Here is a 12,500-nt window from a genome sequence, read left to right on the forward strand (position 1 = left end):
ATCCAGATTGTGATGGGTGGGCGTGTCCACTCAGCTGTAGATGCGGTGGGCGTGTCCACTCAGCTGTAGATGTGCGTGCACCTTAACCACTTGATCTGGTTGTCGCTGCTGCTGTAGACGCTTCATGTCAACAACTAATATTATGGTTCTTGTTTTCTCTTTCAAGTCGCAAACCTGCCGATAAAAATACTCAAAGATAAACTGTTGCCAGTCCTGTTACTCTCAGGGGTCTGCGTGTGTGGAGATCGGCCTATATTATCTGTACATATATGCAATGTGACATTTCACACAATTTGCTGCCTTAATATGGGTCTAAACTAGGATCAAACCAGATTAAAACATCTGCTGTAGACTACAGGTAGACTACATCGCCTGCTTCCAGATCCAGATGTGGTGGGCGTGTCCACTCGGCTGCAGATGTGCGTGCACGTGCCTTAAGCACTTGATCTGGTTGTTGCTGCGCTGCGGCTGCATACAGCCTTTTGGACTGGAGGCTTTTTTGTCGTCACTGAAGTTTATATGTTCATTGTGTAGTGTTTTTCAGTGATCTTGATACTAAAACATTCTTGTCTGTTTCTGGTCAGATGAATGTATATTCTGTATCACGAAGCATAATAATAGGCAAACGCAGTCACATTTTTTAATTTATTCTAGACCAGCCAATTACACAAACAGTGCATTGGGATGACAATACTGAACGTGTAAAAGACTTTGCCTGTATGATAGTTATTTCTTTGTACCTGACTAAAAGGATTGGGAGCAATTGACACGGCATACAGCTGATGGACACGCCACGCATTACACAAATCTACAGCTGAGTGGACACGCCCACCGCATCACAGCTGTCAAGCTGAGTGGACACGCCCAAAACTATATCTGAGTGGACACGCCCACCGCATCTACATCTGAGTGGACACGCCCACCGCACATCTGAGTGGACACCAAGCATCTACAGCTGAGTGGACACGCCCACCACATCTACAGCTGAGTGGACACGCCCACCGCATCTACAGCTGAGTGGACACGCCCACCGCATCTACAGCTGAGTGGACACGCCCATCACATCTGGATCTGGAAGCAGGAGATGTAGTCTACCTGTTGTGTTCACAGCGAGATGTAGTGTAATATTTCACTCTGGGTGATTGTGTCAAAATGATCCAATGAGTCAGTCCCTATTTTGGTTGCAAAATGTGTGAATTAGGCACATTATATAAGCCAATACACAAAAATAAAAAAATAACACAAACACTACATTCATGACAGTGAGGACACGGGCAGCATTTTGTGCTTGACCATGTTTATTTGTTACACGACATAGCGGTATGGCAGCTGTTATAGGAGCGTCTGGAGCAGCGACCAGATCAAGTGGTTGAGCGCGTTCATGCGCTGCAGTAAAGAGCAAAGTTTGTTATTTCAAACCCCAGGTCTTGATGGAAACATGTGCGGGATACATTAGGATTATTTTCCTATGGGGAAATAATACGCCACGATAAAGAAGGTTTAACGCGACAATACAACTCCGACAGTTTTGTGTCTCTATGGGAGTGAATGAAGCGAGAGGACACGCCCCCCATGCTTCCAGATGTGGCTCCGCCTTTACCAGTTAAACTGATCACCAGACAATCCGGAACACCGGACACACAAATACGGCCACACAACACACGATACCACCACCCCGCGCTCGAGCGCCCCAGTCCCCAAAACTCAAACACAAAACCCAAACTCCAGTGCAACAAAACAATAAAGAAACAGTCCGATAAATGCCCACCACCCTTCACCACAACAGTCCCGAGCAACTTTCCCCCAAAAGTTCCCAAAGTTTTTCCCCCCCGCTGCGCGGCAGAAGCAACGTGAGTTGATGAAGCCTGCGGTTCTACTCACGCCACCCGCGCTCCGGTTTTGTCCCACAGTCCAGCAGCTCCCGTGGCGAGACGAGATCCAGCACCGATTGGAAAAAGCAATAATCCCAAAAAATGCAGCGATATATTCCAAAATTTCGAGCTCACGAGGTCCTGACAGCTCCTGGCATGTGTCCAAGTCGGCGTGTGACGTCACACATGTGCGCGCGCCCGCGCGTGCGTCCTTCTCCCCTTAAATCCCCGTGCGTCCGGGGAGGGCGCAACAACCAGTCCGATATGGACTAAAATACTGACATTTACATAACAAAAGGACCAGACACAACAGAAGAACATTAACACATAAACCTTTCACCCCAACTGAATGAATGGATAAAGGTGAAGACTGAAGTGGTCTTTACAAAGTGAAATGGTTCAAAAGACTTTGTCAAAAGACTCATCCCACTGGGAAAACAAACATGGAGGTTTGATGGTCACTTTTTTAGAGGATCCTTCTCAGTGTGAACTGCACAATGACCTGAAGTCTGAGATTCTTGATGTTTGTGTTCGAACAAAACGTTTTTGCACCAATAAGATTTGGTTCAGAGGAGCAGAGAAAGTGCAGCCCAGACTGAATTAGAGTCTGACAGGGATCAATTAAACTATAGAATAATGTAAGTATCATGTTTTTACACGAGGAATAAAACACTGATAAATTAATAAAGAGATCTACTTTTGTACTTAGATTTAATTGAAGATTTGAGCTCTGTTTTTTACGGAAGCTGAGAGGGTCACAACAAACGCAAACGCCGCAACAAATACAAATGCTCACAACAAAAAGCCACAACACACCAAAAAAAGCCACAACACACAAAAAAAGCCACAACAAACAAGAAAGCCACAACGGAAATGACCGCGGGACTCTATTTTAATGCAAACGCCGCAACAAATACAAAACACAACAAACAAAAAAAAGCCACAACACAAACACAAAAAAACAACAAAAGCCACAAACACAACACAACACATTAAAAACCACAAACACAAAAACAACAACACATTAAAAAGCCACAACACATTAAAAAGCCACAACACATTCTTCGTTCCTTTACTTTTCACGTTGTAGTTCTTCTTCTTCACTTGCCGCTTGATCGGTCCAAGGGGTCCTGGGGTCACTTCTGTTGTGGCTTTTTAATGTGTTGTGGCATTTTAATGTGTTGTGGCATTTGTATTTGTTGTGCGTTTGTAGTTTTTGATACAGTTCACTTTGAGACAGTGAAGCGTCCTGTACTCAGCTGTAGTCTGAGGCGAGCTCACCCTGTTAAAAGGAGCCGGCCTCAGGTGTGTCGCGAGGAGCAGGTCACCACGGCGCTTGTTTTTAACTTTGTCTCTTTTGCTTTTTTTTTTTTTTTTTTTTTTTTTTTTGATTGTGAAATAAATGCACTTTGCATCTGAGCTGGAACTCAGCTCAGCTCGACTCCGTTCTGTGTCCTGTGATTGGTCAGAGCAGTGGACCCCCCCAGCCCCAACCTTATCCCAGCACGAACCTGAAAGATGCCGTCCAGTTCAGATTTGGGACTCTCCAGATCCTTCCAACTGTGAACCAAAAGAACTCAGTCAAAATCCAGACTCCAGATTTTATTCACCTTATAAGACCGTTACTGTCATGTGACACGAGAGAAATGAATATTCCCCTCCCTCCGTTTTCCAGAGGTGAATTTGCCGTTTGTGCGTAAAAGACGAGAACAAACAAAGGGAAATGTCTGAGGTCTGGACTCACCTCAGGTCGGTCACTGGAGGATCCTCTTTGAATTTTTCTCTGAGACCCATGGACCATTCACTGCCCAGGGCCGGACTGGAACCAGGACCTTCTGGACTCTGGCTCCTGAAAACAAATCATCTGTTCATGTTCTGGCTCCGGTTCCACAGAAACTTTCAAATCTCCAGGTCGATGCTGCGTCCAGGTTCAGGGTTTGGGTTCTGTTCATGTGAGACACTTTTGTACCGTTTAAAGTTCACACTGGAGATTCACACACAAGGAGCATTTAACTGGAACTGAGAACAACCTCGAAAAAAAACACATTTCACTAAAAAAATCCAAATTGAGCTTTAAACCTGCAGCTGAACAGAGACTAAGTTTGATCATGTCCTGATTTAGAGACACGTCTCCACATTAGAGCCCGACCGATATTATCGGCCGATATGCTTGCTGATAAGGGCCGATATTTCCCGTGGGCATGTGATACGTCGTTATAAATCTTAGACTCTCTACATTCTGTTCATTTAATCCAATTTACAGACAGATAAATGTCCAAATATGTGACTCCACATCAGTATTTATCTGTGGAGTCATTTGTCTGTGTGTGTCGTACTGTCCCTGAACACACCACAGAGTCACGTGTGTTTGTTTACACTCACACACACAGATCCATGTGCAACACTGACATTATTTTCTTTTTATGAACAATCGGTTTGAGTCTGGATTAAAAGGACATTTATTAGTTCAGACTTGTGATGTGGGAGGAGCCTGTGTGAGTCTGAGTGTTGAAATATGTCGACTTTGAAGATACTTTGATCATTTGTTTATAGGTTAGTGATGATCTGTTGTGTCTCACATAAACAGTCTGTTTTCTATTGATCTGTTGTAAAGTGATTATATTGTTTGTATATTTGTTTCTGCAGCTGCATTGATGTAAATGAGTGTGAACAGACGTGTGAATGATCCACATTTACACATATATCATTAATTATCGCGGCGCAGCATTTACGGCTAAAGACTAATAGTGATTGTTTATTTACTCGTGATGAGTCGGTCGTGAACGAAGCGGCTCTTAGATCCGGCTCTTTGAAGAGAACGACGGGAGCCTGATCCTTATTGGGAGCCGTGTTTTTCTCTTTTCTCTCACTTTTTTTCTCTTCACGTCGCGTTCAGACTCGTGGGAGTTTGACAGCGGCAGCGGCTCAAAACCAAACTTTGAGAAATTTGTGTGGACGTAGGATAAATATATTCAGCATAAAATAAATAAACCTGGATAAGTCCTGGGCTCAGGAGAAGGAAGTCCTGCTTCCAAACTCAAGTCCTGAAGAGTCACTTGGGAGCCAAAAGAACCAGCAGCTTTTAGTGAGCCCGGTTCTCTAAAAAGAACTGGAATAAACATCACTAGTGTCTAGAATGTGATGCAAAAATGTCATTAGTCCAACTGTCTGTAAATATGATGTAAAGAGTCAGAAGAACAATAAATGTTTCCTAAATAAACCCAGTTTAAAATCCACCAGAGACAAACCTAAGTTTTTTTTAAATAATTCAAGATTTACAGTGAATTTTTACATCACTAAATATATCAGCGATTATATCGGCAACAACAAAATCCATATCGGTCGGGCTCTAATAAAAACTAAAACTGCTGACCTCCGAGCTCATTGATCATGGACGATCATCATCATCATCATCATCATCATCAGAGCAAAAGGGAAACACCGGTCGCACTTTTGGCGTCAGTTCCTAAATCTCCGTTCATCTCATTTACACACAAACCCCAAACCAGAGTTTTTACAAAGATTCGTTTCCAGAGGTGAATTTGCCGTTTGTGCGTAAAAGACGAGAACAAACAAAGGGAAATGTCTGAGGTCTGGACTCACCTCAGGTCGGTCACTGGAGGATCCTCTTTGAATTTTTCTCTGAGACCCATGGACCATTCACTGCCCAGGGCCGGACTGGAACCAGGACCTTCTGGAGTCTGGGACTCACTGTGGAAACAGAGGTCAACATGAGGTCAAAGGTCAAAGGTTCTACTGAGACTTGAGGACCCCCTCAAAAAAGAGACTTATCCTCCAAACAAACACACGACTAACACAAGAGCTCCACATCTGAATCATTTTCTTCAGTCCAAACGACGGAGAAGAAATGTGACATTTTGTCTCCGCAGATAAAAAAACAACAAAAAAAAAAAAACAAAACGACTAAATACAGATTAAACAGAGTCTGGGTTAAACCAAAGATCAGGACCAGATCTGAGCCACGATCCTGGACTGGACTCTTTCACTCTTTTGTTGTAGTTAAACATTCTCAGTCCTGGTTTAGTCTTGGTTTAATCTTGGTTTAGTCCTGGTTTAGTCCTGGTTCAGTCCTGGTTTAGTCCAGGTTCAGTCCTGGTTCAGTCCTGGTTTAGTCTTGGTTTAATCTTGGTTTAGTCCAGGTTTAGTCCTGGTTTAGTCCTGGTTTAATCTTGGTTTAGTCCAGGTTTAGTCCTGGTTTAGTCCTGGTTTAGTCCTGGTTTAGTCCTGGTTCAGTCCTGGTTTAGTCTTGGTTTAATCTTGGTTTAGTCCAGGTTTAGTCCAGGTTTAGTCCTGGTTTAGTCCTGGTTTAGTCCTGGTTTAGTCCTGGTTTAGTCTGGTCTGTTTGGGGTCTCACCTGGAGGCAGGATCCTTCTTGATGCTTTTGACAGGGATGGACATGAATGTGTCTGACCTGAGCTCAGGGTCCATGTTTCCCCTGAAACACAAAGAACAGCTCAGAAAAACATGATTCTCCTCCATCCATCCTCTCCTGATCTCCACCTGAACCTTCATCTGATCTCCACCTGAACCTTTCTGTCTGATTCTCCACCTGAACCTTCTCTGATCTCCACCTGAACCTCTCATCTGATCTCCACCTGAACCTTCACCTGATCTCTCCACCTGAACCTTCGTCTGATCTCCACCTGAACCTTCGTCTGATCTCCACCTGAACCTTCGTCTGATCTCCACCTGAACCTTCGTCTGATCTCCACCTGAACCTTCGTCTGATCTCCACCTGAACCTTCGTCTGATCTCCACCTGAACCTTCATCTGATCTCCACCTGAACCTTCGTCCTGATCTCCACCTGAACCTTCGTCTGATCTCCACCTGAACCTCTCTGATCTGATCTCCACCTGAACCTTCGTCTGATCTCCACCTGAACCTTCGTCTGATCTCCACCTGAACCTTCTGTCTGATCTCCACCTGAACCTTCGTCTGATCTCCACCTGAACCTTCGTCTGATCTCCACCTGAACCTTCGTCTGATCTCCACCTGAACCTTCATCTGATCTCCACCTGAACCTTCGTCTGATCTCCACCTGAACCTTCGTCTGATCTCCACCTGAACCTTCATCTGATCTCCACCTGAACCTTCGTCTGATCTCCTGAACCTGATCTCCACCTGAACCTTTCGTCTGATCTCCACCTGAACCTTCGTCTGATCTCCACCTGATCTCCACCTGAACCTTCATCTGATCTCCACCTGAACCTTCGTCTGATCTCCACCTGAACCTTCATCTGATCTCCACCTGAACCTTCGTCTGATCTCCACCTGAACCTTCGTCTGATCTCCACCTGAACCTTCATCTGATCTCCACCTGAACCTTCGTCTGATCTCCACCTGAACCTTCGTCCTGATCTCCACCTGAACCTTCATCTGATCTCCACCTGAACCTTCGTCCTGATCTCCACCTGAACCTTCGTCTGATCTCCACCTGAACCTGACTCTGAACCTTCGTCTGATCTCCACCTGAACCTTCGTCTGATCTCCACCTGAACCTTCGTCTGATCTCCACCTGAACCTTCGTCTGATCTCCACCTGAACCTTCATCTGATCTCCACCTGAACCTTCGTCTGATCTCCACCTGAACCTTCGTCTGATCTCCACCTGAACCTTCGTCTGATCTCCACCTGAACCTTCGTCTGATCTCCACCTGAACCTCTCTCCGTTTCTCTTCTGCTCCTCTGATCAAACATCTCTGTGGACCTTAAAGACCACAGACCTGTGAGGTGTCTCCAGAGCTCCATGTAAACCAGAACCAGGACTGAACCAGGACTAAATCGAGACTAAAACAGGACTAAACCAGGACTAAAACCAGGACTAAAACAGGACTAAACCAGGTCTATCAGGACTAAAACAGGACTGAACCAGGACTAAACCAGGTCTAAATCAGGACTAAACCCGGACTAAACCAGGTCTAAACCAGGTCTAAACCAGGACTGAACCAGGACTAAATCGAGACTAAAACAGGACTAAACCAGGACTAAAACCAGGACTAAAACAGGACTAAACCAGGTCTTAATCAGGACTAATCTTGGACTTGAGAACTCTGGCTTCTCTCTCTCTCAAGTCCTGATTTAGTCCTGGTTTAGACCTGGTTTAGACCTGGTTTAGTCCTGGTTTAGTCCTGGTTTAGACCTGGTTTAGACCTGGTTAGACCTGGTTTAGACTGGTTTAGACCTGGTTTAGATCTGGTTTAGTCCTGGTTTAGACCTGGTTTAGATCTGGTTTAGACCTGGTTTAGACCTGGTTTAGTCCTGGTTTAGTCCTGGTTTAGACCTGGTTTAGATCTGGTTTAGACCTGGTTTAGACCTGGTTTAGTCCTGGTTTAGTCCTGGTTTAGAGTCCTGGTTTAGTCCTGGTTTAGTCCTGGTTTAGACCTGGTTTAGACCTGGTTTAGTCCTGGTTTAGTCCTGGTTTAGACTGGTTTAGATCTGGTTTAGACCTGGTTTAGTCCTGGTTTAGACCTGGTTTAGACCTGGTTTAGACCTGGTTTACCTGGTTTAGACCTGGTTTAGACCTGGTTTAGACCTGGTTTTACCTGGTTTAGACCTGGTTTAGACCTGGTTTAGTACCTGGTTTAGACCTGGTTTAGACCTGGTTTAGACCTGGTTTAGACCTGGTTTAGTCCTGGTTTAGTCCTGGTTTAGACCTGGTTTAGACCTGGTTTAGACCTGGTTTAGACCTGGTTTAGACCTGGTTTAGTCTGGTTTAGACCTGGTTTAGATCTGGTTTAGACCTGGTTTAGACCTGGTTTAGACCTGGTTTAGACCTGGTTTACTGGTTTCCTGGTTTAGACCTGGTTTAGATCTGGTTTAGACCTGGTTTAGACCTGGTTTAGACCTGGTTTAGACCTGGTTTAGACCTGGTTTAGACCTGGTTTAGACTGGTTTAGACCTGGTTTAGATTAGACCTGGTTTAGATCCTGGTTTAGTCCTGGTTTTAGACCTGGTTTAGACCTGGTTTAGACCTGGTTTAGACCTGGTTTAGACCTGGTTTAGACCTGGTTTAGACCTGGTTTAGACCTGGTTTAGTCCTGGTTTAGACCTGGTTTAGATCTGGTTTAGACCTGGTTTAGACCTGGTTTAGTCCTGGTTTAGACCTGGTTTAGACCTGGTTTAGACCTGGTTTAGTCCTGGTTTAGACCTGGTTTAGTCCTGGTTTACCTGGTTTACCTGGTTTAGACCTGGTTTAGACCTGGTTTAGTCCTGGTTTAGACCTGGTTTAGACCTGGTTTAGATCTGGTTTAGACCTGGTTTAGACCTGGTTTAGACCTGGTTTAGACCTGGTTTAGACCTGGTTTAGACCTGGTTTAGACCTGGTTTAGATCTGGGTTTAGACCTGGTTTAGACCTGGTTTAGACCTGGTTTAGATCTGGTTTAGACCTGGTTTAGACCTGGTTTAGACCTGGTTTAGACCTGGTTTAGATCCTGGTTTAGACCTGGTTTAAGACCTGGTTTAGTCCTGGTTTAGACCTGGTTTAGACCTGGTTTAGACCTGGTTTAGTCCTGGTTTAGTCCTGGTTTAGACTGGTTTAGATCTGGTTTAGACCTGGTTTAGACCTGGTTTAGACCTGTTTAGACCTGGTTTAGACCTGGTTTAGACCTGGTTTAGTTCTGGTTTAGACCTGGTTTAGACCTGGTTTAGACCTGGTTTAGACCTGGTTTAGACCTGGTTTAGACCTGGTTTAGACCTGGTTTAGTCCTGGTTTAGACCTGGTTTAGACCTGGTTTAGATCTGGTTTAGACCTGGTTTAGACCTGGTTTAGTTTACTGGTTTAGACCTGGTTTAGACCTGGTTTAGACCTGTTAGTCCTGGTTTAGACCTGGTTTAGATCTGGTTTAGACCTGGTTTAGACCTGGTTTAGACCTGGTTTAGACCTGGTTTAGTTAGACCTGGTTTTAGACCTGGTTTAGTCCTGGTTTAGTCCTGGTTTAGACCTGGTTTAGACCTGGTTTATTTGGTTTAGTCCTGGTTTAGTCCTGGTTTAGAGTTTACTGGTTTAGACCTGGTTTAGACCTGGTTTAGACCTGGTTTAGACCTGGTTTAACCTGGTTTAGTCCTGGTTTAGACCTGGTTTAGACCTGGTTTAGTCCTGGTTTAGACCTGGTTTAGACCTGGTTTAGACCTGGTTTAGACCTGGTTTAGTCCTGGTTTAGACCTGGTTTACCTGGTTTAGACCTGGTTTAGACCTGGTTTCTGTTTAGACTGGTTTAGACCTGGTTTAGATCTGGTTTAGACCTGTTTAGTCCTGGTTTAGACCTGGTTTAGACCTGGTTTAGATCTGGTTTAGACCTGGTTTAGACCTGGTTTAGACCTGGTTTAGATCTGGTTTAGACCTGGTTTTAGACCTGGTTTAGTCCTGGTTTAGACCTGGTTTAGACCTGGTTTAGACCTGGTTTAGACCTGGTTTAGTCCTGGTTTAGACCTGGTTTAGACCTGGTTTAGACCTGGTTTAGATCTGGTTTAGACCTGGTTTAGACCTGGTTTAGACCTGGTTTAGACCTGGTTTAGACCTGGTTTAGACCTGGTTTAGACCTGGTTTAGACCTGGTTTAGATCTGGTTTAGACCTGGTTTAGACCTGTTTTTACTTTGACTCTGCCCGGCAACAGATGACGTCTGAAATCTGATTGGTCAAAAGGTTCAATCTGAAAATCCACCTGTGGAAGCAGCACAAGCGTCGGGAAAAACTCCGACAGGAAACGGACGGAACATTTGGAATAATTTAATATTTATATAATTAACACTCGTCTGTGATTCAGAGGTTTTTTTGAGGCGGCTGTAAAACTTTGGTGAAAACTCTTTTGACTCTTTCTGATTTCCCGGTTGAGGCACATACCTGTGATCTGCTGCTGCCAGAGGCGAGTTTAGACCCAAGACACAAGTTGAAAAACGTTTAGCTGGACCGAAGTAGAGACAGAAAACGTTGATCTTTTGCAGCTGACGCCATCAACATTTGTGACGCCAACTGTAGGCCCTGCTCTGTCTGTTCTGTGACTCGTCTTGGACTCACCTGAGGTTCAGTTTAACCAAATCTGACCAGAAAAACCTGACTCTGAACCACGCCCCACAGGTAAACCACACCCCCACAGGTAAACCACACCCCCACAGGTAAAACCACCCACCCCACAGGTAAACCACACCCCCACAGGTAAACCACGCCCCCACAGGTAAACCACACCCCCACAGGTAAACCACGCCCCCACAGGTAAACCACACCAACACAGGTAAACCACGTCCCCACAGGTAAACCACCCCCACAGGTAAACCACACCAACACAGGTAAACCACGTCCCCACAGGTAAACCACACCCCCACAGGTAAACCACACCCCCACAGGTAAACACACCAACACAGGTAAACCACACCCACAGGTAAACCACGTCCCCACAGGTAAACCACACCCCCACAGGTAAACCACACCCCCACAGGTAAACCACACCCCCACAGGTAAACCACGTCCCCACAGGTAAACCACAGTCCCACAGGTAAACCACACCCCACAGGTAAACCACACCCCCACAGGTAAACCCACGTCCACCACAGGTCCCCACAGGTAAACACCCCACAGGTAAACCACACCCCCACAGGTAAACCACACCCCCACAGGTAAACCACGTCCCACAGGTAAACCACACCCCCACAGGTAAACCACCCACAGGTAAAACCACAGGTCCCCACAGGTAAAACCACACCCCCACAGGTAAACCACACCCCCACAGGTAAACCACGTCCCCACAGGTAAACCACACCCCCACAGGTAAACCACGTCCCCACAGGTAAACCACGTCCTCACAGGTAAACCACGTCCCCAGGTAAACCACGCCAACACAGGTAAACCACACCCCCACAGGTAAACCACGTCCCCACAGGTAAACCCACAGGTAAACCACCCACAGGTAAACCACCCCCACAGGTAAACCACGCCCCCACAGGTAAACCACGCCCCCACAGGTAAACCACGTCAACACAGGACAAATCCAGGTCTAAAACCAGGACTAAAACAGGATTTAATCAACTGTAAAGAGAAAAGTATTTTATAAAAACATTTTTTTAGGAGAAGCATCGAGTTTTCTCAAGCCACAGCCTCAAATCCCGAGTCACTGAGCTTCAAGTCCAAGTCAAGTCCCAAGTCTTAGTCCATGTTATCAAGTCAAGTCTCAAGTCTTAAAAGTAGTGACTCAAGTCTGAACAGAAGTTCCACCGTTTAACGCAGAAAACCACAGGAGATTATTTCAACAAAGAGCCTTTTTATTTTTTATCATGGGATCAGAATCGGTATCAAGTATCGAGTATCGAGTATCGAGTCTGTTCCTTGGCATCGAGATCCAGTTTGAAATGTGAGTTTGGGGACAGATCTAGAACCTGTGACAGAAAACTGAAAATAAAAGGCAGGATATTTCACAGGCTTCACTCAAAACACAAAACGAAAGACAAAAAACAAAAAAAACTCAGAGATAAAAACCAAAAACAAAATTAAACAAGTTCATTTATGTCAGTTTTTTTTTAAATTCTGCAAAAACATTAAACCAAAACCTGCAAACAACAAATGAAAAAGACTTGAATTAATCCTGGAACAGTTTTGGAAACGTAAAAAGATTTTTAC

The 12,500-nt window shown here is 45.0% G+C and overlaps 1 protein-coding gene across 2 annotated transcripts in view; it reads right to left on the bottom strand.

Annotated features, from left to right (window-relative positions):
• Positions 1–10,912, bottom strand: part of LOC110174219 (NLR family CARD domain-containing protein 3-like) — a 26,875-nt gene extending 15,963 nt beyond the window's left edge. Inside the window, exons 1-5 of one of the 2 annotated variants that reach the window (XM_055160234.1) lie at positions 10,734–10,912; positions 6,247–6,327; positions 5,475–5,582; positions 3,616–3,720; positions 3,383–3,431 (exon numbers count right to left, since the gene is read on the bottom strand). In XM_055160234.1, the coding sequence (XP_055016209.1) occupies positions 3,383–3,431; positions 3,616–3,720; positions 5,475–5,582; positions 6,247–6,320 (336 nt within the window). In that variant the 5' untranslated portion in view covers positions 6,321–6,327; positions 10,734–10,912. The remainder of the gene's footprint in view (positions 1–3,382; positions 3,432–3,615; positions 3,721–5,474; positions 5,583–6,246; positions 6,328–10,733) is intronic. The other variant, XM_055160235.1, reaches the window with a different exon arrangement.
• Between the last annotated feature and the right edge of the window lie 1,588 nt (positions 10,913–12,500).

This window comes from Boleophthalmus pectinirostris, unplaced genomic scaffold (genome assembly GCF_026225935.1).
Source record: "Boleophthalmus pectinirostris isolate CB_2022bp ecotype Guang Dong unplaced genomic scaffold, ASM2622593v1 HiC_scaffold_3, whole genome shotgun sequence".
NCBI lineage: Eukaryota > Metazoa > Chordata > Actinopteri > Gobiiformes > Gobiidae > Boleophthalmus > Boleophthalmus pectinirostris.